The 26,274-nt window shown below is 46.1% G+C and overlaps 1 protein-coding gene across 4 annotated transcripts in view; it reads right to left on the bottom strand.

Annotated features, from left to right (window-relative positions):
• TNIK (TRAF2 and NCK interacting kinase) overlaps positions 1 to 26,274 on the bottom strand; it is a 148,881-nt gene that overhangs the window by 67,912 nt on the left and 54,695 nt on the right. For all 4 annotated transcript variants that reach the window (XM_062006059.1, XM_062006061.1, XM_062006062.1 and 1 more), the window contains exon 3: positions 1,871 to 1,927. In XM_062006059.1, coding sequence (XP_061862043.1) covers positions 1,871 to 1,927 — 57 coding nt within the window. The remainder of the gene's footprint in view (positions 1 to 1,870; positions 1,928 to 26,274) is intronic.

Below are 26,274 nucleotides of genomic sequence, written 5' to 3'. Positions count from 1 at the left end.
CCCTACAGTGTCACAGATTTGGTCCACCTTCACTGAAGTCATTGCCCACGCTGCCAAAGCCCAGTCCTGCTCTCTGAGCAGCTTTCTGTTAACAACTATGGGCCAACTGCATGTTTTTAGAGGACACGGAGGTCTCATCTCTGCACCTCTGCTGCTACTGCCTGGTAGACAGCTACTTCTCCCCTCACACAGTATTGGGGTCCTTCAAGGCTGAGAAGCCATCCCTTGGGGCACTCAGTGGGGTTGAAGAGGTAGGAAAGAGCAGAAGTTCAGTTAGGGGTTGGTTGTTTTTTTAGAGGACTGACTTTTGAAAGTTTGCATATTATATACTAAAAGACAAATAGCTGATGTATTTTAATATAGCTAAAAACAACTAAAGGGGAAAATAACTAAATGCCCAAACAACACATGTTGTACCAAGTAAATCACAGAATCATATAATGGCAGGGGTTGGAAGGGACCTTTAGAGATCATCTAGTCCAACACCCCTGCAGAAGCAGGTCAACCTAGATGACCTGTCAATGACTGGCTGCCTTGACATGTGAGATGCTGCTTTGGAAGGTCAAGGTTTAGATCAAGGACATCTACTTACAGACACGGTTGAAAATACTAGTTATTGGCCAGGATCAGATTTGGGATACTTTTCTCCAACGTCTTTACTTGGAAGTGATGATATTTTAAAACCACTGAAGTAAGTGTGGGCTCAAATTTAATCCCTTGTTTGGCATCAACGTAATATTCTTATGTCTCAGCTTAAATTTGTTGTAACCTCAGACTTCATCCCACGGGAATCTCACTGCTATTTGTCCCACAGGATTATGTTAGAGGGGAGCCTGCTTCCCACAAGAAGTAGATAAAGGAACTTGTAGACATTGCAAGTAAACAGAAACAAATCTCATTCACATTTATGGATGCATCACTTCAACAGCCACCTCAAAAACAGAACCTGGATGAAGGTCTTGTAGATATTAATACCATACCACAACATCTAAGGTATTTCAAAACATCCTCCTGAGGCCAGCTGACTGCTTTCACAGTGAGACCATTCTGAACTCCTGAAGGCTAATTAAAAACATCAATTCAAAAAATAAAGTGGGTAGATTGGGACTGAGTCCTAAATTTTCCAGTGTGTTGTTCCAGTGGGAAAAAAGTGAAGGGCAAAACATAACAAAACACTCCCAAACCTGTCATTGTTTATGTAGGCAGGAACAGGGAGGTATAATACTGCATTTCACTTCCATGTCACGCTCTTAAATGCACTCATTTTGGTTTTTAGGAATCATAGCAATTCCACTCATTTTTTCTTTTGTGGCCACTGGGAAATGATGGAACCATTCTTTCCTCTAAATCCTGTTATTTATCAAGTAACTTTTAAATCCTTGATCCTCTTAGTTATCTGTAGACAGAACTTTCAAAAGAGCCATGTTTCTGAGCCTGTATCAGTAGGATGCACAGCAGTAATTTAACTTGCCTAGTGAACTTATTCACAACAATGCCTCCACATAGTTTAGGTGAACAAAAGCTTTTCAGCTAAAAACATGGATTTGGAGGAACTGGAATGTGTCAGGAATACACCACCTTGTTGCTACAATTTCCTTCATGTTTTAGTAACACATTCAAAAGAACCAGCACTGGAACTGGGCTTGGTCTCACCACAGAAACACTTCATCTCCAAAACCCTTCCAGACCTACTTCTCTCTCATGTATTTATTAAAACAAAACCTCTTGATGGCACATTTCACATTGAGGCAAAGAGGATTTGGCTTCTCACAAACACAAACCCTTCACCAACCTCTGAATGCTCTCATACCCCATCCCCTTTCCCCTCTTGACTGTAATTTAAGGGTGCAGGAGGAGGAGGATACATTACCCCGGTGACGTCCATAACCTTAATAGCAGCAAGCTGGCCCGTTTTAACATGACGACCCTGTAAAAGAAAAGAGAGAAGTGTCTTTGTTTTGCTTGGTGGCAACGTTGTCCTTGAGTGCACAACAATATCCTCAAACAATCTCCTCATCCTGGCAGCATCCACACATTTTGGGGTTTTTGTGCTTTTTCAAGAGCATCTTCACAGCAGCCATGATGGGCAAGCAATTCCCTCCCCTTCCTCCTGCCATTGCAATTAATTAGTAAAAGGTCTTCAATGCCATATTTTCCTGGCAAACAAGTGCTGGAAATATCCTTTAATGCTCAGCCATGCAAAAAAAAAAACCCAACCAGCTTGGGGCCTCTGGAGCACAGAGCATGACTCAGCTGGAAACGGTCTGCTGGAGCTGTGATGATGGAAATGTGCTGGCTGGGGTACCCACACGGCCCTGTCTTCAGTCCCCTCCTGTCAGCCCCGGCTCTCACGGCCCTGGGGACACCCGAGGGATGTCAAACATGGATGGCACCATTATACACTCTGCCCACTAATTAGTTTCTTTTGCAAATGCCTCTGTTAGCAGGCTAGAGAGACTTGAAAAGCAGATTTGCTTCTTGGCTGTGGAAGTGCGCAGCACCCACACAGCAGGGAGAGCACATCTCGAGTGGATGCTCGAGAGCCAGCACGGAAACAGAAGCCCCTTGACATACACGGCCTCCTTGGTTTTCAGCAGCTGAGAAATTGGCAGATCACCCCAATGAACTGCTTGTTGCATGGCATTTGACTACATTAAGCCTAATGGAAAGATGCCTGGAAGCCATGGGAAGAGCCATAAGAGAGTTGAAACTGTTGATGTGGTCCTGAAAGCAACATAACCTCTACCAAGGAAGGCACTTCACTCTTCTCCCGAGAAACAGGTCATCCAACATCATATCAAAATTGCTTCCATCTAACAGCACGTGATGTGCTTACAAACTAGGCAGAGTCAGGGGAAAAGATGCTTCTCCAGGAAAACCAGCGAATGCCAATCCTGGCAGGAGGGCCAGGAGGCAAAGGGAAGCATCCCTATTCCCCAGTCACTTCTTACTACAGGAGCAGCCCAAGACTTCATCACAGGAGAGACAGAGTGGAGGACACACAGGGAACAGCAGCTCTTGCCCTGCAGCACTGATAATTAATGCATCAAGGACACAATGAGGAGCAGAGGCTGAGAGGGGACAAGCTGCAGTGTGGCAGAAACGGGGAAAAATAGGAGCTTCTCCTAAATCGCAGGCTCTTGCAGCCCCTCCCCTCCACAGTGTGCTTGCTGACGAGCTGGGGTTTGTGCCCAGTCCTCCCACAGGTCAGAGATGGTCTTTCACAACAACATGCCCCCAGAAACACCCACCAAGTCAGCAGACATGGGGACCTCTCCCCAGCCCCTCGTGTTTCCAGGCACAGTGCTGAGAAGCAAAGCCATGCACGGGCTGTGGAGCAAGACAGCATCATCCTCTCCAAATTTATGACTTCAGCAGGAAGTCAATTCACCCACCAAGGCTCCTTGCTCATTTATTAACACAATTTATATGTCCTGAGCAACCACATGTTCAAAACACAGAAAAAGAGCTTTAAAATGTGCACCATAAAAAACAATAAAGAGCAGCCCAGTAGCACCAGGCTGTGTGTGAGGCATCCCCTGGATGCAGCTGTTGGGAAGGAGGGACACGTGGAGAGACACCATCTATTTAGACAGCATGATCTGCAAAAAAATCAGTCTTCCCCTTCCTAAATGCATCCTTGTCAGGAATTTTCTGCTTGGTGGTGGTGGGTGAGCTGCTTCTAGCTGCTGATACAGAAGAATAAGAGATGCAAAAGGACTGTAGTCCTCCCAAAGCCGAAGCTGCCACAACATCCCAACATCTCACCATCAGACCCATCTTGCCTCAGGGCTCAAACTCCCACATGGCATCACCTTTGCTTTGGATATAAGCATGGGTTCACCCACTTCTCTCACCCTGGGTCAGGGTTGTGAATGTATTCCTTAGAAGTTCAAGGAGGAGAAGCAGAAGAGATCTCCAAGAGACATTTGCATCACCCCATGTTGGGTGCTGACAGTACGTACCACAAGGATGGAAGGATCACTGCCAGCATTACCTGGGGTATGGCTTCCAAATACAAATATCCTCCAACACCTCCCTGCCCTTTTCCTAGAAGCAGGTTTTGTGTCTGGCTGAACTGCTCAATCTGCTTTCATTTTCACAGAATCAGAGCTGTAACAGACATGATGGCTGCGACAGCACAACACAAATAGGAGGAAAATGGAGCTATTAAAGCGTTTTTTTCCCCTCTCCAGATTTGCTGTCAAGGTTCACTTGGGTATAAACCCACATTTTAGCCTCAAGATTATTCAAGCATGAACTGCAAAGCTGCCACAGTTTTTAATTAAACATCCATCTGAGCATAAATTCATGCTCCTAATTACTCACAAAATGGTATATCAGCTATCACTAACTCGATAATGTCAAGTATTAAGACTAATTTCTGAGAACAGAGCAGGAACCGTAAGTTTTTTCTTTAAAGATTGTGGTCCTCACACTCCCTAAAGTATAATGGGCCAGCACATGATGGGAACGTGGTAAAGGCTTTCAAACAGCAGTTGATGCAGTCAGGCATTATAGTTACCAAATAAACAAACCCTGGCCTCCATATCAGCCTTTGTACACAAAACCTGCATATCCTGGCACACAACTCAAGCCCACGTTTTAAGGGCAGAAAGATGAGTGATTGTTGCTTTTTAAAGTTTCACTTGCACAGGTGTGGATTTCACCTTTAAGCAAAACCTGCAATTTCTGTACCCAGAAATGCATTCCACTATATTTATTTAACTTCTGCTATCTGCTTCTGTTCATTCAACAAAAGACATGACCCACTGCCTGCTGCGTCCAGGGGGATATAACCTGAATCACCACTGTCTTCAGAAAGGCAAAAGTCCCATTTCCATCAGAAAATGGGACTGCTCTGCTGGGCAGAGCATCGTCTCTCAAACCTCCCAGCCAGGGCACTCAGCCTCCAATCCCCCACATATTCATACATATGCATGCATGCATATATAACCCCTACAGCAGGCATCTACTGAAGTAACCCTGGTGCCTATCTGATACTTCAATGCAAAACACTTGGGGTCCAAATCATGTAACATGGAAATATTAGATTGAGATTAGAGTGATGGTGCAAGGCATTGCAAAAAATTTTGGCAAGAAGAGTCTTGCAAGGACCAGACCACAGTATCACTCCTCACCACAGAAAAAACATAACCCAAGGAACACTGTTTCCTCTGGAAATGCCAGTGAAATGAGACAAATGTCAAAAAGTCTCATAAAAATCTGATCACCCCTTTGGCAGGACAGATGCCTGCCAACTAATTTTCTTCCATTACATTTTTGTTGCAGCTGAAATACCAAGTTGATGCCAGCAACCCAAAAACTCATCCTTCTGTGGCCAACTGCTGCCTCTAAACCGTGGCATTAGGCAGCACACCTTCGACACCACCAACTCCAGCACACACACACATTCTTCCTACAATAGGAAGGGCATGGGGCACCAGAGACATTGTCAGGTGAGAAAACATCAGTTCATATTTGTATGTTAACATAGCATTCTTATATGTACTAGCTACAGCAACCTCTTTGCAAAGCCCTGGCTTTTGCAGATACACCATCAAGGTGTTTGTCCACTGGTGAGTCTCATCTCCTCCAGACTCCATTTCTGCATCCAAGACCTTCTGCAACTGAGCTCTTCTGGAATGGGTCAGAACTTCACACAGGTTCCTGGCTCCAGGTCCTGCCAGTTCCTTGTTTTCCTGAAGTTCAAGGCAATTCAGGAACTCAGTCCAAGATTTTTTAGCATGAAGGCACTTTAGCACTAACACACCAAAAATTGCATCTAATTTTTCCTGGGAGAAGGAATTTTGCTTTCCAATGGGAGCTGTGCATCTGAACTGCCACCCTGCTGTAAATTAGACCATTCTATAGCACCCTGTGTGATTTGTTCTTGGCTTTTACAGGGTATAGGCATATGTATGTACTTCATTTCCCACAGAAAACAATCTTGAGGGTGCCAGAACACCCCCCCTCCCTGCAACTAGTTTAAGAGGCTAAAACACTTATGATGGAAAACTAGGCTTATCTTGGTGTGAGGATTCAGCAATCTCCAAAAGAGGCTGTTATTACAAATGAGGTACTCTAGCTTTGCACTCGGTTTACACATCCTTCAAACATATCTGAAATAAATCCATGTCTCTGAGCATGTAATTAAAACATCAGATACTCTAAATATCAGGTCAGTATAAGAAAGAGTGATTCATGTAACAGGATGGGAAAAATGTTTACTTTAACAGAGAGTAAAATACCTGTTTGATTTTAATAGAGCAATTGTGGGCCAAACCTTTTTGTTCCTGCCTACACTTAACTCCTGCTACTGGCAGGGGGATTTCAAGACAGCTGGGGCTCAAGACAACCTTGCAGACTGGAGACCAGGTTCCTCACCCTTACCAGGGACTCAGCCCCATTTCACTGTCTTTCAGCCAAACACTGCAGCAAAACCTCTGCCCTTTGCTGCAGGAGCTCCTGCCGCCCTCTTTGAGAGAAATAGCACAACAGCACTGCATTTCACTCCAATGGCACACATTGCTGCCTCTCCATCACTTCTTGGGTTTACAAACAGCTTTGTGAGAGCAGTCCCACCACCTCAAGGCACTAAAGGACACAGCTGACTTGATGCAGTTTCTTTCCACTTAGGGAAAACTCCACATCCCTCTGCTTCCCTCAGACTTTACCACCCTGTCTGCAAACAGCATCCTCCCAGAAACATGGCATGCCTGAAACTCCAATGCTTTGACATCAGAAATGGAAAACCTATGAAAAAGATAAAAAGGTGCATTCAATGCTCAACATCTCATTTGCTGGCCAGGTGATGTGTCTGGAGTTGCTCCTCTGTCCTCCTGAGCCCTGCTGCAGAAAGCACTGCTCTCTATCTGCTCCCAATTCCTTGGGCTGCTTTCAGAAAGCAGAACAGCTTCAGTGAGCAGGACAAGCACAAATTTCCCTCCTAGCTGATCCTCCCTTGCATCTCTCATCTTTTCCAACATGTTAAAGAGTAAAATCCTGGAAAACATTCAAAAAAGCTCAAAGAGAAACAAAAATAAATACAGTGGATATTTTTTTTTCCTCAGTTCTTCTCAGCTGGGCATCTTTATTAATACTTTGGTTTGGATTGAGCAACCAGAGCTTCCCCTTGGAAAGGGATAAATTCTCTTCCAGCACAGACATCTCTAATTGCACAGGGCCAAGCTAATGCTCTGTGTTGACCGAACAACGCTGACCTTTGGACTGAAGTATTTCTAATCCTCTCTATCAATGCAAGCTCTGATCAGGGCTGTGCAGCTGGGAGAGCTGCAATTCCATTACTGCAGCTCCACAATAGGTCTGATGCTAAGTAAAGAAGCCAGGATTACTAGATTAACAAGCTAAATTGTTAAATTAGCATATTATACGTCTCCAGAAATAACACATGCTATAGCATATAGGGGAGCAAGACCATAGTCTTATATTACCTTACATATAAAAGGAAACACATCTCTTACGCCAATATTTGCACTTAGGTTGTCCCTTCTTCCTGTAGCTCAAAGGAGGCTGAAGACATCCACTTTCGCCAGCTCAAGAACTGAAAGGTTTCCCTCTTCCATGGATAAAATTGTCAGCTTAAGAGGTCCTAAATCAGCATCAGAGATCCCAAATCTTTCCAGAAGTTTCTGTAGACAGTTCCTCTAGATATGGCTTGTGCCCCCTTCTAACTCCCACCCAGGGAAAATCATTGGTTGCAAACCACTGCCCCCATCTCTGTGGTATTGCCAGCACTCGACATCAGCAAACTGACTGGGGGTTGTGTTGCTGCTTCATACTCGCACCCAGGACTGTGCACAGATTTTGTCCACGAGTGTTTGAAGCTGTAGGTTTTGACAAGCTGCACTTCAAGGTCACAGAAAACCTCGTGGCAGACCAGATTTCAAGATGTTTCTGTGCCTGGCAGGGCTTTCTCAGGACACAGGTTGCTTTCCTAAAGGGAGGTCACAGCCTCAACAAGAGTAGGTCTATGCTGGAAGATGAGGGGACCAAGTATAACACCTTGGAGCAGACAGAGAGCAACAACAGACAGTAAATACACCAGAAATGCATTTAAGGAGCAGCCTATGGAAATCTGAGGTACCAAAGGACTAAGGAGAGATGTTCCTGTCAAAGAGCAATTCAGGGGAAACACATGCACACAAAAGAGAAGCATAAACAGTGCCTTAGGAAAATATTCCCAGAGCTGGCCCTGCTCTCAAGGCAGTAGGATTCAAAGCAGCATCAGTGGGATAGAGGAGGAAAGGGATGCCACCAGCTACCACTGGATCCCCTGTAGCTTTCCCAGGCCCTCTGCCACCTTCAGTCTTTGCTCTGGCACCCCCAGCATACACAGCCCCGACACGGCAGCCCCCAGAGCAGGAGCAATCCCCATGGGAGCAAGCCCCAGGGCAGGAGGGCAATGACTGGTCCATGAGGGTGCTCCCCACCCTCCCTGCACAGCTCATCCTCCCTCTGCACTTGCAGAGAAGCAAAGGAGCTGAGGGCCCATTTCTACAGCTCAAAGACAGCAGTACAGTCTGTTCCCAGTAACACTAGTTCATGACAGCCATGTTATTACCACCCTTTAACACCCCCACTGTGCTTCTGTTTCACATCACTGCCTATTCAACACTCCAGCATTCATAACTAAAATTACATCTGTTTAGGAGACCCACAAGGCACCCTTTCACATAGACCACATCTCCCATAGCAGCAGCAGGATGCTCCTTCCCGTGGGAAGCCATGAAGGGAACGGTGCTGCCCACATGTGTCAGGACCACCTGGCTCTCGCAAAGGAGACACTTGGCTCTCGTGGATGGCCCAAGAAAGACACAGCTTCTCTGGATGGGCCAGGCTATGACACCTTCCCCCAGGCCCTTGCTGGCTGATGTGTATGTAGCAGAGGATCAGTACAAAGCTGGCCAGGTCTGGAGCGCAGGAGAGAGTTTTCACATCTGCAAACATTGGTTTCAACATTCAAACCTAAACTCTAGGATGACATCACCAGCTTCAAGGCACCACCAGTTCCCATGGCAGGTGATGCTGGCTCTGCTCTGCAGAAGGATGAAGGAAGGGACGTCCCAGGGCACCAGGGGCCTCTCTAAGCCCTTTCTGGTAATTACCAGGCCTCATGGCCTCAGACCATCTGCTTCAGGATAGGAATGAGCTGCTGCATCCCGAGCTCAGGGGCACCACAGCAAGGTCTCTGACACACAATGTGATTCAGCAGGGCTGCTGCTGTTTCTTCTGCATTTGCAGAAAAAAAACCAGTCCCTTCGAAAGAGATTGCTCCTAACATGCTCTGTGCTGCAGGGCAGACAGCAAATCCATGCTGCTGTCTGCCAGGGTTGGCAATTCATGCCAAAACACTGCACTGATGCAGGAACCCCTTAGTTTCCTCAGCTTTTGGACACCATTTATTTTTGTTGTGCCTTAAACAGGGCTGCATTTCAACGCATGAAGTTTCCCCTGCTCTTCAATCCCTGCTCCAAATCAGTAACTGTCTCACAAACTGCTGCTGAGTTTAAAAAATGGCCCTTGCAGAAAAACCAACCCCACTACACATGCTGATGGAAACGTCGTTTCCTGAAACACCTCTTCAGTGCCATCTGCTTGACTTCGGCTCTAGTTTCATAGTAGCAAGATCCAATTTTGGAGGTGGCATGTAAAGTACAACAGCAGAGAGAACCACCTCCCGTGAACCCGAGTCCCCAGTGTCCCCTCTGGCAGCAGGACACAGGGCAGTGCTGGCAGCAGGGCCATGGGGCAGGCAGGTAACACCGAGGCAACCGTTAGCTAAAGCAGATTGAGGTATTTTTAGGGGCTTTTTTGTGTCCCTGTGTGAGGAAAACTGAGTATGATGGAGAGCTCAAATCTCTTCTGGGTGATTTCCCAACCATTTAATCCAGGAAATTTAACTCTGGCTGTAGATGGTTTTCCATGAAGGATTTCCATTGCATTTCACTGAATTGCCAACAGCATAAAATGACCATGTCCACGTCTACATAAGTTACCCAAACTGAGTAGCCCAGCCTGCTTTCCCAACTCAAGTCTTTCCCATTCCCTTTTTCTCTTTATAACCACTGGGCAGTATTTCTTTTATCTCTGCTCACAGTAGCAGAGTATGGCTGCCCGTGCTGCCCCACAGCCTCCATGGCCCTATGTTTATCTGCAGACATGAGGATCTCCTGAGGTCCCATCTCGGATCTCTCTAGATTCAGCAGTGGTTACTGAGGCAGTTAAACGGTGCTCTTGTGTCCTCAATCCCTGTCTGCCCCATCTCTCAGCTTGCAGAAAGGAGCCTATGCACAAACCCACCAAATCCTTCCGTGCACCAACCCCAAACCCAGGAGAAATTTGGGCTCAATTTCTGATGCCCAGCACAGCAGAGCCAGGGCATTTGCCTGCCACCTTGAACTAATTTCTAAGTAAGTCATCCTAACGACCCTTCTGCTACCTCACCCCTTGAGTCTCTCTAACACTCACTTGGTCCTGCTAACACTTGGATCAGCTCAGGTCTACTCACCTTGATTCCTGACCACGTGGCAAGGCTGACTGGCATCCGAGCCAATTCGTACGGTCAGGCTCCAAACATTCATCACTTGTAAGCAAGACCCCAGGTTCCTGTCTCAGAGTGGTGGAAATAACCAAAGCAAGCTGGATGTGCAGTGCTATGGGAGGGCTGAGGTGCTCCCCTAAGACAAATGACTTTGTAAGTCAGAACACTGCAGACCCCATGCTCCACGTTTCTACGTCAGCTCTAATATCAATTTTAGACCTCACATACCTGAAGGCTGATGAGAATCACACTCTCTTTTATCCAGAGTTGCCTCCAGGGGTTCTGTCTGCCCTGAGTAGACTTGACAACTTACTGTCCATCCTATCCTACTCCAAGTCACTTACTGTCAGTAGTCAATAAACATTTTGCAGTGCCTGTGTTCTACTGCTATAAAAGACCCAGCCATGCCTGGAGCAATACTATGTGCTATACATATTAATTCAGCTGTACATTGCTCATCAAGACTTTCACGTTTAAGCAAGTCAGGTATTGGGTAGCAATATTTTAGAACCACTTATTGGAAAAGGGAGTCTAAGAAATAACAGGTAGCCCCTTTATCCCTGTATTTGCTTTACGTCTGTCTCAAGTGCATTCACTGCTTTGTCTGGGATAAGGATGGGATTTCTGACTCTGCTGCTGAGCAGCCCCACTGTGGCTCACCTCCTAAGCCAGCTGTGCAGGTTAGGATCAACAGAGCTGATCAGCAGATTAAACTGCATTGCTTTTACAGCTTCTCACTTTCCAAGTCTCCCCTCTCAAGCAGGAATCTCCTAACCTTATGCTAGCTAGGCAAAGCTTTCCTATTAGGAAATAAGGCAGCCAGATCACTGCCTTTCCTGACAGACCTGCAAAATGGCCCCCCCTGCATCTGACGGCAATGCCGTGCTGCCCTTGCTTGGGCAGAGGAGACTCCTCGTGGGACACTCAGCACCCAGGGGTCCTCATTTCTCTGCAAAACAGAGAAACTGGGCTGTGAGGGCTCCTCTAGGAAAGGAGAGAGCCCCAAAAGACCTCCCTAGCCCCACACATGATCCCCATTCTGCTTCGCAGCAGGCAGTACAGCTGAGGCAGGGGCTTTAGCCAGAGATTTGAAAGCAGAGAGGAGAGAAGGAGGTGTTGGGATTAGCAGTGGAAGGCTAAGCCAGTAGAAGGGATTGCACAGGAACAATACAGCTCAGGAAAGAGTGGGAGGAGGCCAGAAAGGACTGAGTGTCCCCACTACCTTCAGCACTCAGGGACACGAGGGACAAGAGTAGCACGTTGCTATTCGATAATTAAGGTACTGCAGCCACTGCCGGACGTGCCTATCCACACAGGAGGGCTATCAGGCCATTAAGGGTCCTATTTACCGAGCAGTAACGTGTGTAGACACAAATCGATGCTGTACAGTTTAAAGGAACCATCGGAAGGCTATGGATTTTACTCACTGTTATTTGCAAAGTGAAACAAAGCAGACAAAAAAGCTCTGAGTGCAGCCCAAAAAGCTGCCTGCAGGCAGGGCGCCTGCCTGAACGTGGGCAGCTGGGAGGCTGCCTGCAGCTTTGCAGGGAGAACACATATGGGCAGGGGGTGATGGCCTTTTATTCCACAGGATAAAGATCTTAGAGGAATCTGAAAGGCTCAGCGTGAAACCTCATGCACAGCTAATCCAAACCACACACGGCCTATGCCATGCTGCAGGCATGTCAGGAAGGACCTAAGGCCAGACACTGCACCGAATCACACCAGGAACCTGCAATTTCAGCTGTACTAAGAGAAAAAAAGTGATATTGCTTTATAAGCATCTCCCTGGACCTGCTTCTTCCTGCTCCTACTTAACAGCAGCTCAGGCGACCCATTCACCCTATCCACTGCAGCCAGGACAACATGCCACCCCTCCAGAGCCACCACAGGCTTTTAACCCTTTCCCAGTAGGATCAATGCTGGCTAAAATACTACAGACCATCAGTATGTTACAGGCAGATTCATATTAAAAATTTAGAGATCTTTCCCAGCAGCAAGAGCTGGCTGTAGGACAAAACCCACAGTTTGTTTCTGCAGCTTGGTATTCAGGTTTTGGGCATCTGTAGTGGAGCTGGCAAAGGTGACAAGTCCTCCAATACACAGCAGCATTACTCTTAGATCCCCACCAACTGCCCTTGACCTTAAGTGAGAGACTACGCTCTTTGCAGCTCAGCTCTGTCCCCCAATAAACAGCATAAAACAACAGGGCAGCTACCCCATGAAGGTGATGCAACACTTGCTGCTATATTGCAAAAAGTCTCCAAAGCCTTGCCTAGAGTAGAGGACAAAAGACATTCCTCATGCAGTCATACTCTGTGTTAGGGCCCTGATTTGCACTTTCAAACAACAGCTCTCTTTCTTTACATTTGTAATTCAAATGCTCCTACACAGCACTTCCACAGGTCTGGTTAAAAAGTGCACTGATCTTCTCTATGAGATCACTCAGGCTTCAGCCCTGGCCTCAGACAGCTCTGCCAGCAGAGCCCTGTTTCCTAAGGGCGCACAGCGAGCTAGGGAAAGGTTTGATTGACTCTGAGGAGCAAGAGATAAAATGATGCTGTTATCACCCAATTCAGCACTGGAAAGGGAAAGAGCAACAAAGGACCAAACCCCTCTGTGGTGCTGGAGGAGGTGGCTCTGCAAGCAGGGCAACTGTTTTTGATAGCGATTCGAATCAGAGGAGCCTTGTCAAAGAATGAAAGGATTTTCCCACAGGACCTGGCAAGGGTCAGATCAAAACCCTCAGTCCAAACAGCCATTGAGCCCCATGAGAGTGCCAGCACTGTGATGAGTGCAAGAGACCTGGCTGCCTCCCATTTAGGTACTAGGACTGGCTGGTCCTCAGCATCTCCAAAGACACCACTGAGCAAAGGCCCCTACCTGCTGAAGGGAACAGAAACACTGAGCTGCAGGCAGATGGGACTGGGTAGGGGTAAGCCAGAGCACCTCTGTTTCCAGGATCCTTTTCTGAACCCAAGGGAATCTCAAGATAAACTCAAGACAAATGCAGAAGACAAGAAGAGATGGGAACTGCCTCACAATCCATCAGTCAAGAACCCGGCTCTCCTCTCCAGTTTCTCTGTCCTTTACAGCAGCCCAAATGTTGCCTTCTATGAATCTTTTTGCTTTCCTCCAAAGTCTCTCCCTCCACTTGGCCATCTCCACATGAATGGATGAGTCCATGCTGAATAAGAATTCACATTCTTAACATGCAAAGTGCAGCACAAGCAAATGGGTAGATGCAGACTTCTGTCCCTTTACAAGTACTGCAGAGCTGTACCATCTGAGTATCAGACTTGCCAGAGAGAATCTGTGTTCAGGGTATGGTAGAGAAGACCCACATACCCCCAAAGTGTATCTGTCATTCAGTTAAGCATACAAAAATGCGACATTAGCTCGTGGATGACACAGACAACAAAACAAACATGTCAGTTTCCTCTCTCAGTGCCCAATTTGTCTGCATTCAGGTCATCATCCTCAAGAGGCAAGACACCAAGAGAATGGCTTCTCAGTCAAGCATTTCCTGACAGAAATAAAGACAAAAGCAAACAGGAAGCACGTGGGATGCAGAGACCAGCCACCCACCCAGCACTGGGTCTTCATACCTCTTACACAGACTAATAACTCTCAGGTCAGCTCAGACTAATAACTCTCTTCCCTCCCCTTCCCACTGTTTGAGGACTTAAAAGTTGCATAAGTTGATTCTCACAAACAAAACATGGAAGTGCAGAGAAACATCTTTTAGCTGGCAAAAAGCCTCTCTTGGATAGGCATTTCCCCTAAATCAAGTGGTTCCTTTCCAGCCCCTTGCTCTTGCCTTTCACTCAGGTAGGTTTGCTAACCTCAGCATCAGTTCTCTCCTGAGAGTCCACAACACCGTTACAAATCCAACCTGGCTATTCAATTACAAGGGAATAATTGTGGTTAACACTCACTGGCAATTCCAGCAGCGCCAGCCACTGCACGGGAGATGACTGCAGAAGACACAACTCATCAGTGCTGTCTACAAGACGTGAGCCTCCAGCACTTTAAACAAAGAATGAAGATGAGTAATTTCAGACAAAAGAATGAGCTCTCATCAAAAGTTCTGGAACACAGATGCCTGCACTGGATTAGGTACCTGTGCTACAAGTATCTTTTTTTCTTTTCTTCTTTTTTAAGCTTTTCACGTTCTGCCTCCCTCCTCCAGACTTCCAAATTCCCAATCATCTCTGAAAAGAGATGAGCTGAAGTATTCCCTGAAGGCTGCTGTTCCCAATACCTTCCAGATCAAGAAGAACCAGATATTTCAATAAATGTAGTCCGTTTGCCCCACACACATCTAAAACTTCTACTGCAATATCTTCCCTTTTCTCCTCAGGATCTCGAAGCATTAATGTGCTTGACCATAAAGAAATGGGACTCGGCAAATAAAACCTAACCTGGAGACAAACAGCAGTGCAGGGGGGATAAGCTGCCTCAGTGTAGATGGAGAGCCATCTGAGGAGATCAGTCATGACTTAGCTGACCTGAATGATGGCCAAGCCAGGCTGTCTTCTGCAGGAAAGGCTGACAAGGAGTTGGGTTTTTTGGTCAAAGAGGATAGTTAAGAATAAGTGATTCCAGCAGCACTTGTGGTCTAGGAAAAGCTACTTACACCTGCTCAGGACATGCCATCTGTAGCAGCCTCTAAATGTGCTCCAAAATAATGGTCCCATCTCTCCTGAAAGGGCTTACACTGATGATAAATGAAAGTTGTCCTCATAGTCCTGTCTTAAATGCTAAAGGAGAAAGAGTCTTTTAAAAGTGCTCTTAAAACCTGCCTCAACAAAACAATTAGTAACGAGCAGTGTTGTGATTTAATGTAAATGTGTCCCACTTATGCTAAAAAATAAGCCATTAAGAAGAAGTGAAAAACACCTGATGTGACAAGAGAAAATCAGATCTTGGTCTCCCCTGAAACTCCTGGACAGCTTGAAATCACTTTGAGGAAATATGAAGTAAATTTTCCTTCTGAAAATGCTTAGTGAATGGGTCAAAAATACAGCTGTCCTTCCAAACACAAGCACCTTGTTTTCCTGAACAGTTTCATACAAATTGGGATTAACCAGCCCTTGCTCTTCTGCTCCGACTCAGCAGCTGGAAATATTTACATAGAAGCGTAAAGGAAAATCTTCTGACTTAGAGCAAACCTGAGTGTCACAAGGTTGCTGATCTAGTAAATCACTATTGAACAACCAATGGAACAAACTAGATTTCCAGGAGGCAGGCTGGGTCCTTGCCCATCCCACGCAGTATGTGGGGGTTCCCTGGCTCACGTGCCACCTGGAAAACACTTTGCCATGCCAGGGACAAACGCCAGGAGTGAAGGGGTGGGAAGATGCAAACACCTCTCTCTGCAAATGCTGAGGTTGGGAGGAAGGAAAAGTGAAACAATGCCTCACAGAGCAGGCGGCAGGAAGAGCAGTCATTGCTCTCCTCCTCCCACAAACCCATTATTTACAGTAAAGTACAAAACCAAATGTCCTTGAAAACACAAGTTCAGGCTTCCTGCAGCATTGTCTGGCAGCTGCTTGTCTCCAGCTTTCATTCCTCCACAAGCTCCTGCTGCCTCCTTGCTGCCTTCCTCTTCTCTCCCTTTTAGTTTCATTCTTCCCCCTTTCTTCCCCTTCTCTCATTCTTTCACTTTTCCCCATTTCATTTTCCACTGTGGTCTTGGTAAGGATGACAAGATATCCATCTGATACCAAGTATCCATCAATAAGGATGCTGGAGGACTCATTCAAAGCTACTTGTCCCATGGTTTCATCTCAATGGGAGTGCAGGGATAGAGGATTTCTCCTTTCCCCACCCATTCTTTTCTGATTCTGGCAGTTGGACTTAAAGTAAATTAAAACTAAAAGCATCTAAAAGCATACAGAATAAACCAGGGTATTTCAGAAGAGCAACAGTACATCTAATTTACTTATTGAGAAAGGAACAAATGGCAACTCCAAGGCTGCAAAATCATCCTGTCCTGCAGAAGAATAGATATGCTTTTAAGAAAGGGCAAAAAGGTGGTCTGAGAACATGTGCCATTTATGCAATTACTTTAATAGGACCTAGATGTTCTGTCATACCAGTATTAAGCAATTCCCCCCTCTCGCCATATATGCAAATACAAAGATTCACATTTCTCAGGTCACTCACTTTTCACTGTTGTCCTCAGGTTCTCTCAAAAAGCTTAATTGAGCCCTGCTGCCACCTCTTCAGACAGATCATTATATGCACACAGTTACCTGCTGTGCAAGGTCTCCATTTCCCATCCTTTCTGAAACACAAAGCCTGCCTGAAGACTGATTTCCAGCAAGAATTACAATTGTTTCATGATATTTGTAACGTAGAGAGGAAGAGCTCACGCCATCATTCAGCCTACTAACTTGCTTTCTCAACCCTATTCCAGGAGAGCACCCACAGACTTGTGTTAGGTGCACTTCTACCTGGTTTGGACTAAAAAGACACCGTTCCTCCATCATTTTATCCCAGCTTCCTCAGGAACAAGCTGACCCAGAGCCTGACTGCCGTGGGTGAATGCATGCTGGTGACTTTTTACTCTATTAGCTAACTTCAAAGACATAAGAGAGAATTATTTTCTCCCAGCTTCATGGAAACAGGCAGCTGGGTGGTAAAGGATGTTGGATGCAGCCATTCACGAGGTTTATCTCCAACAGCTCTTAATCTTTGCCAGCCTCTTTCTCCAGTCAATTATAGCAGCCTCGATGTTGCCAGAAAAGTAATGGGAGGGAGAGACTATAGGTATAAGCAGACATAATAGAATCCTAATTTAATTAGGGAAGTACTCAATCAACCAGGAGACATAAATACAAAGGAAACCAGGTTTATTAGTTCTGGTGCTTGCAGAAATGCCCGTTTCATCCCTGGTTACTGGGAGAGGGATAAAAAAATAAATCAGTAATCTTAACACAGTCCCAGTTTGCTCTTTCAGAAAAAGTTAATAAGAAAAAACAACCAAAAAGAGCTTCTAGAAACACAGAACTCACAATGGGCAAGTAACTGAGCTCGTTATGGGGGCAGCCTGGTTCTGGTGTAACTGTGGCTGCAATGACAAACTACAGCAGGACCAGCCTCAAGGGGAGAAGTTTACAACCCCAGTTCTCAGGTCAGATTCACATCAGTGCTTCTCAATGACTCTGACAGCTCACTTCCCTCACATAAAAGGAAAGTCAAGACAAGTCAACAGGCTTTGAGAAGGTGAAGCCACCAACTCCACACAGCAGAACTGAGACCACCAGGACTCATATAATCTGCAGAAAGTTTCAACCTTTGCTACTCCATCCTCGTTTAGGGTCTGTATGCTCAGAGCTGGCTTAGCTAAGCAGTGGGGGTATTTCACATTCATACCTTAATTCCTGGATAAAGGTTTTGCTGACAGCCTAACAGCGCAAAGTGACTAACGAGGGGCTGGGGAACTATTTGCAGATTAACTAAGCCATTTTGTGTTATCAAAGGGCAGGTTATAATTTTAGGATTAGAAATCTGTATTTTGGAAGTCAATACTTCACATGAGAAAAGGGCCAGGAGCAGTGTGGCACGACCGCACTCTAATCCGACCAACGAGGCAAGTGGAGAATGAGCCACTCGTGCCAAGAAACTCTACAAAAACACGGTAAATCTGCAGCAAACACCACCTTCTGTGTCCTCCTGTAACAATGGGTGGGCTAACACACAGGCTTCCACTGCCTTCACAGGGGTTCTGCAGCTACAGGCACAGGACTTGAGTGTCTCCCCAGTGAAGTGGTGGGGTCTACTCTACCATCAGATGGGTCCAAGAGAAGACCTCCACCAACGAACCATGCTCACCTCTTCCTGCAGCCTCCATGAACTGCTGACAAGCACCATAAAAAGAGGAAAACAAATTAAATGCTAGATAGAGAAAAACCCCTACATATGCAAAGCAATGTGGTAAGACTGAACATCCCATTCTGGCACTGATTTAGTGAGACTGAGACCACATAACCATACCACTGCTCTTCCATCCCTGCCTTAGCTTACATGAGACACTTCACCAGCCTCAAAGGACCGTGGCCTTTCTGACATACCAAGAAGCCACAGCTTCAGTGTGTCCTTTGTGTTTATACATCTAGGATAAGAAGAAACTCTTCACTCCATCATGGCAAAGTCCTCAGCACCCTGCGGTGACTCAGCTCATCCTTCTCCAGTCTCCAGTAAAAACCAGTGGCTCCTCATTACCCCACTTAAAGCTGCAGGGGGGCAGTGGGTCCCTCTCAACACTTACTGTGAATATATATACACATACATGTACCTACATCTACACACACCCCTGTGTGTGTACATATATAAAATATATACACAAAGTGCTGAATCAGCATATCATACCTGCTTTTTTACCACTCACATTACTGCTGCTGGCTCATCAAGATAAACCCCAGCAGGGTCAGGAGTGAAGTTGGGTAAAACCATGACTATTTAAGCAGAAAAACGGTTCTCTTGCTCTCTGCAGTATCTGGGGCACTGTTTGAAGCTACGTTAAGCATAATATTTATCTTATCACAGGTGCTCGGTGGTTTATGTTTGGAGATTTTTTTGAGCTTGCAGTTAGAGAGAATTTTGCAGGCTCATAAAAAGAAAAAAACCCTCACTGTAACATGGACATAATTTACTAATATTTTTTCATTTACCTTGGTTCATTTTTCCTCCTTCCTTCCTATTTCCATCCAGTTTCTCCTCCTTCTCTCTCTCTTCCCTCAGTTTACATTAGTTAAAATTTACAAAGTTTGAAACAAATAAAGCCAGACTGAAAATACACACTAAGTCTTCAACGCTGCAGAGGTTAAAAATAGGATTTATACCAGCTAATGTCAGCATCAGCATAAAAGAAAGGACACCCTGACAGCTCTAATTATTACATTCTCTTGTTTTGCACTTCTGAAGAGCAGCAATTAAATCTCTGCTTAGGCTTATAAGGAAAAAGTAAAGTGCTCTGCACCTGCAAAACGGATTCTGTTCCATGGGAGGATTTCAGCTCCCCAAAGCACATTATCCAGGGCAGCCTGCAGAACAAAACCCATCCTCCTCCCTTTCCAGCAACTGAGGATTTTGCAGCCAGTTCACGGGGAAGAATACCAATAATGGCAACCCCTCCTCCCCGCCTTTGCTAGATAGATTTATTTAAGAGAAAGCTCACCATTTCTGGACAAAACAGTTGCAGACTATGTATGTGTGCAATGCCTGAAACTGCCATATGGTGATAAAAGTAGTTTTATCCATAATCATTTTTACTGCAGTAGCCTCCAGGGACTTGAACTAGGTCACTTTCCCATCAAGGCTCACTACAGGCTGCTAAATAAGTGCTGCACGCAGGATCCTTCAAGCACCTTTTATAAACAAGTGTGTCTGTTCATTTAAAAGGTAAAGAGAAACAAGCACCACAGTTTATGGAATCTAATTTCTGCCACTCATGAACACAAATCTTTTGATGTTCAATAATCTGAGTGTAGTGCTCACAGCTCTTCACTCAGCAGCACGGAGGGGCTCTCGTTTTTTCTGATCACCTGTCCCCAGGAAATCTGCTGGAACTGCCTGACTCACAGACCTCTACTCTATTGTCAAATCTGGCTGAGAGCATTATAAAATAAAAACCCCAAACCAACCAATCAACACACAAAAAACCTCAACACACGCCCAAACCAAAAGCCAGCAAAAAATCCCAAAGCTTTCCTGCAGGTTCATTTCCCAAGAAAATGTTAAATCCTGGAACATTTCAGTATACATATGGCTGTTGCACTCTGGAGGCACAGGCAGGGTGCTCCAGGGAGCCAGAGGTGCCCATCCTCCCCAGAGTGCAGAGGGACAAGTCCCACTGTGGTGGCACCTCCAGGCTCTGTTTCAGCTGCACACACTCACTACCCAGCCTCCTTTCTGAGAAACTACGTGAAAAGAAAGCTAAGTCTCTCCATCAAAACAAACTTTTCATTTGCATAAAAGTGTGTATTTTTTTAACACAAACCAGTTTTAACCAAGAGCACCTGAGCAGCCCCTATCAGTGAGGAAAGGAGGACTGGCGATGCACAGGACAGGCAGGCACCATCTGGGATGGCAGGAGAAGAAAGGCAGAGTGTTTCCATAAAGCCAGTGGGAATAAAAATGTAGCTGGGAACATTTTTATGGCAGAAAAAGTTCACTCATGGAAGCAAAGCACTAATAGCCAAGGAGAAAGCTAAGTTCCCTGAGACAGCTTTCCCTCCCAGGGACACCAAGTTGTCTTCTGAGGGAGCAGTCAGACAGGGACATCAACAAGGCTGCCCGCACTTCAGCCCCAAACCCAAGCAATTACTAATGCCTTCCAGTTGATCTCAGTGGGCTTCCCATCAGCCATTGACTCAAGGATCTTGGATCTCCTCATGGAGGTAGATAAATCCCATTCACTTGGCATGGAGATGGATTAGTTTTTCCCACCCTAACTGAATCACCGCCCTAGGACACTGATTTAGATCCTGCCTAACACAGTCAGCAGTCTGCTTCAAATATTTTCTTTGTCTTTCTCTAGACTGAGGAAAGGACTGAGCATGCCTTGAAGTTCACGCAGCTTCTCCAGCTCTGTCAGCTGTTCTAAGACGTTATCTCTTGCCACAAACCCAGCTTTTCTTCTGTCCCCAGTTCATTGTGGCTACAACAAACATTACTTGTAACTGCTTTGCTTATTAAGTAGACAAAAAGTTTTACATAGAAAAGCTACCTCTATTCCAAACATTTAATTTACTTCTAATTTTACAGATCTTGAAAATTTTTAATGCAACTTATAAGTCTGGGGGGGGGGGGGGGAGGGGTAAATTCCTTTATTGAGATTGTTGTGCAATGCAAAAATGTCATATCCCTCCTCAGCCTTCCACTGGTGCCCTCTAATAGAGCAAAACCATGTGATAACACCCTTCCAAGGCACTTCATCACAGTAATAATGTCACACAAGACAACCCAAGGGTGTGCTTCTGCTGTCTGTCTTTACCCTATAAGTTAAGAGTTTATCTTCTGGTTGCAAGGGCCAAGAATAAAAGAGCATATTTGAAGGCTCACGTCATGCCCAGCCCTGCTGGGGGGAAGTCTCGTATTCCTGCATCCCACAAACCGCTCTGCAGTTGCTGCTGGGCTGTGGGCAGGCAGCAGCCTCCCAGCCAGCAGGGCCACCCCGAGCTCCCACCACCCCTCGGGACCGGGGGCTGCTTCCAGGGATCACCAGGGCTCACAAAGTGTCATCAAACAACCCATGAAACAGCTCATGAGTTAATTGAAGGTGAGGGAAGCACAGATGAAAAAATACTCCAATCTCACAAACAGAAGAGCCAGCAGCTCTGCCCATCCTTGCACCAAGGCTCTGGCTGTTTCCACTGCTGTGCCTTCCAGCCACACGCTGAGGACTGACAGCCCCACTGCCAAAACAGCTGCCATAATTTGTCCCTAAACCATGAGAAGTACCTTAGACTTGCTTAATGCTAGTACTAAAAATCTAGTACTTACAGCTTTTCTGGGTGTAAAACACCTGCTTTATTTTTTCAGCCTGGTGTTTGCCCTGACAGATTTCTTCTAGCAGTCACATACCTCACACCTTACAGTCACGTTACAAAAGCCTTACTGACCCTACACCATTCCACGTATCAATTCCAGGTAGATTGCTCTTGTGTCGAGACAGGGCTGGAAGTTAAAGCGAGGCCTGAAAGATGTTCTTTTTTTGGCAGGTCTTAGGAGCTGGCTCAGCACATTCCCATCTCCTGCTTCGTCTAAAAATAATAAAGCCTCTGAAGCAAGCAGGCAGGATATCTGCTCTGAGTGCAGGCTGCATGCCCAGGCAGCTCTGCTGCTCCCACCTCCAGCCCTGCCTGGGAAACACCAGCAGCCTGAACTGGGGCTGGTAGCCCATTGGTCACAGTGCTTGGCGTGATGTGAAGATCTTCCCTTTGCTTCCCCGGGGGTTGGCCACTGTCTGCAGGTGAAGGGCTGGCGAGGGGAATGTGTACCACATCCTGGGGTACTGCTGGTGATGAAATTGACCCAGCTGTCCAATTCACCCCCTTCCTTGGGCCTGCTGGTGGGGTTGACATCTGGTAACCCACCTCAGACAGGAGGATGGACAAAAAGCAGCGGTTAAAGCAAAACTTCCTCTGTTCAGCCAGTCCCTCACATCTACTGACCTCAGGGACAAAACCAGTGCCCTCACTTTTTCTCTTTTAAACATGTAAGGGTGTAGGTTGGAAGAGATCTTCACTTGCACCAACCCTCTCATCCAAGAGAGATGGATGATGACCGCTCAGGCGGCAGAGCTGGCCTCCAGGAGGGAGCAGGGCTGCAGCACAGAGATGCTGGTGGCCTCCCTGCCAGTGACCCTCCACCACATCCCCAGCACACTCCAGTAACCAGCTGTAAATGCAGAACTTTCAATAAAACCAAGAGCTATCAAATTTTCATGCTCTGTTATTGGCACAACTGTATCTGAATTCCAGAAGGCATTCTCCAGGCTGGTAAACCTAATCTTCTACCCACAGCTTTTCAATTTGCTGCTGTAATATAGGTGCATCTCGCTTCTCTGAACAGCAAGTACGAGATTGCTCTCTCCTTCACTGTGATATAAGAGCACCTGTCCCACTTATAGTCTCCTCCTGCCCATCTATTTCTTGCAAATACAGAATTGAACACACTCTGGGATTCTCCTATAACAGTGTGTGAGAACACGATGGTTCATTAGAGTGCTTTTTTTCATCACAGTTGTTTGCTCCCAGACTCCTACAGCCAGGACTGTATATGCACAAGACCCACAATGGTTTCAGTCTTATAGAAGGGTCTTGTCTGAACCTTGATCCTGCGACTAACATTCATTCCCAAGATATTAAAAAGAAAACATGGATTAAGAAAGATAAGAAAACATCACAGACAAGGCTTTGCCACCTACACAGAAAATGGGCACCAACAACACGCAAGGTCCACCACTGGGTCCTTCTGTGATGGTCACTTGTCTGCTCAATTATCTCTTCATATCAATGCTGCCTTTTTGTCCTCTGAGACAGTATCTCTAGCTGTGCTCAAAGCAGGCAGGAAAAGCAAAGCTGACTGGGTAAAATGCTGTTTATTTAGGTGGCACAAATGAACCCTCACGCTATGCTGAGCTCAGCTGACCTGACACATCAAAGCCTTTGATTGGTTTCCAAGTGCTGACAGTAAGGACCCCACTGCAGCAATGCTGACAACACTTGGAGAAGCACCACAACACACAGTGCTACTAACAACCCCATAGTTACAGATGAGGAGGAAAAAAAAAATGCAAAGAGTGATGCCCACAGAAGAGCAGGATGCTTTTGGCATAACACCAGCAATACAACGCTCTGATGGTCTTCCCTGAGGTCACCATCAGTGACCAGAAGTGATCAGTTTGCCAGAAAAAGCAGGAGAACAGGACATGTAATAGTCAAAGCTTTAGGAATGACACCTTACCTGGCCATCGCTGAACCCACCCATGGGTTGGGATCAGAGCACAGTACCCATTGGGTGTTGCTGCTCACTGGTGTAAAGAGGGACCAGAAGTCCCGCTGCTTCTACAGCAAACCCATACTACCACATATGCTATCTCCAGAAAGTAACTTGCCCCTGGATATTTGGGAGATGAAGGAGCAGCAGATTTCAGTCATTCCTCCCAGCAGAGGGAATGTGTTTTAAGCAAACAGCCAAGTAAGGGGAATGAGGGGAGGGATGAGAAACAGTTGCTTCGTGGAGTTTAATCTTTAATTAAAAGGGTCGAGCAGAATGTTTCAAACACCACATGGGGATAATTTAAAGAGCAGTTTGTAAGATGAATTTCTATCTTCAGTGTGGGTTTTCACATATTAACAATAAATAGAAATTTCATATTATTTCCACGAACGTCAGCCTTGGTAAAAATCACGGCTCCTTCACGGCGGCACAGCCAAGGTTCACATCAAACCACCCATGCAGAAGCCACTCCGTGAAGATCACGGCTCAGGCACAGGTATTTGTTCAAAAAACAGTATCCTTCAAAGCCACGCTGAAAAAGGACTGTTTTTCTTATAGTAAGAAGCCCATGATGCAGGCACAAAAGGAGCAGGATGCGAACCAGTGACACACGAATGCCATAGACTGTGGAGGGCATAGAGACAGCTCTGGTCCCACTTGCTCTGCTTCATTTAAAACCAGCACAAAAGGTTTTCTATCCATACCAGCATTCTCTGAAGGGTGCTTCCCAGCTCAGCTGCAGCTAAATTCACTGTGCTCCTACCGCAGTCATCTATTAGCTGCTCACCCTCTCCTGCACTCTCCCTGCAGGGCTGCAGCGAGGCTGAGTAATGTGGTCACTAATAGTGTATTACATCCTGCAATTAGTGCAACACCAGTACCCAGATCATCGTGCTTTATCAGAGAGACCTACTCTTTGCCTTACATGTTGGTTCACAAAGCTTCTCCCATAACCAAGAGAATTCCCAAATGAATTGACATGCTTCCCAGGTTTTAAAATCTGCTTCCATGGTGGAGCACATGTCACAAATTCATGGGAGCAAGAGTAGCCTCTGCTCCCTCCCAGGAACAAGTACATTTGCTTGCTAGACCTGACCCTTCTATCTGCACAGCAAATACTAGGTCCATGACTTCATCTTCTCCGTGAGGGATGTGATCTCCCCCAAATACGAGTGAAATGCAGAGCCCCCGCCAGCGCTCAGAGTTGTCAACAGCCCCGTGAAGGCTCTGAAGCTGCTCCTCAGCTGCAACCATTGCTCTGCCTCAACATACATCTGCAGGGACTCATGCCCACGGAGTCTTCCTGCAGCTGAGCCCCCATGATCCTCTTCTTAACCAGAGCCTACCTACTACACCAAGGACCTACCCAGATCTTTGCAAGGCTGTCAAGCCTGTTTGACAACTCCCTAGGAGAGACAGAACAGACTAGAAAATGCGGTTTCACGTAAGAAAGTGAGCAATGTCCCCGTGGGGCTGACAGTACCGATGAGACAAGGGAGGCACGGAAAGGTCAACAGCCCAGATCACACTGAAAACATGTGGCACCACAGAAACATTCAGCTCTCCAATCCTAAGTTCCTGTGCTTTAACCACATACATCTGCCCCTTTTCAAGCTGTAGCCCACTGGGCATTATCTGATTAATCCTGCAACAAGGAAAACCCAAAAGGTCCCTTTCCACAAGTTTCTCATCATCGTACTTCAATGACTTAAACAGCAGAAAAACATCGGAAGGAGTCACTACTGAGAGCCCTTTCAGAAAGATGTCCAGTTAATTATCAAACCACCACAGAGCCCAAAGTCATCCCAAATGCATCAACATGGCAAGAGATGAGTCAGTCTCAGGAAATGCCAGGAGCTCCTCTGTCACCAGCCACAAGGCAAGGCCAGCTTTTGCTCCAGACAGGAAGAAAAACACTGGATAATATGAGACGGACCACATCAGTCACTGGACATGAGGTACATCAAGATGGCACACAAAATTTGTTCCTATCACTGGAAAAGGAGATGTTTTTCAACACGTTGCTGTGTGGAAGTGTCCTACTTCCTTCCTCATTACTGTTTCAGAGAGCTCACAAAGGATGCTCCTCCAAGAGTGAATTATTTAGGCAGTCATCTCAGCAAGTTATTTCCGCTCATTTCCGAGGAACAATACAGCTCAACCTGGGATTTAAACCAGCAGCAGTGAAATGGTGC

This window comes from Colius striatus, chromosome 12, assembly GCF_028858725.1.
Source record: "Colius striatus isolate bColStr4 chromosome 12, bColStr4.1.hap1, whole genome shotgun sequence".
Taxonomy (NCBI): domain Eukaryota; kingdom Metazoa; phylum Chordata; class Aves; order Coliiformes; family Coliidae; genus Colius; species Colius striatus.
Note: the sequence above shows the minus strand (reverse complement) of the source record. Positions and strands in the feature narration are given on the sequence as shown.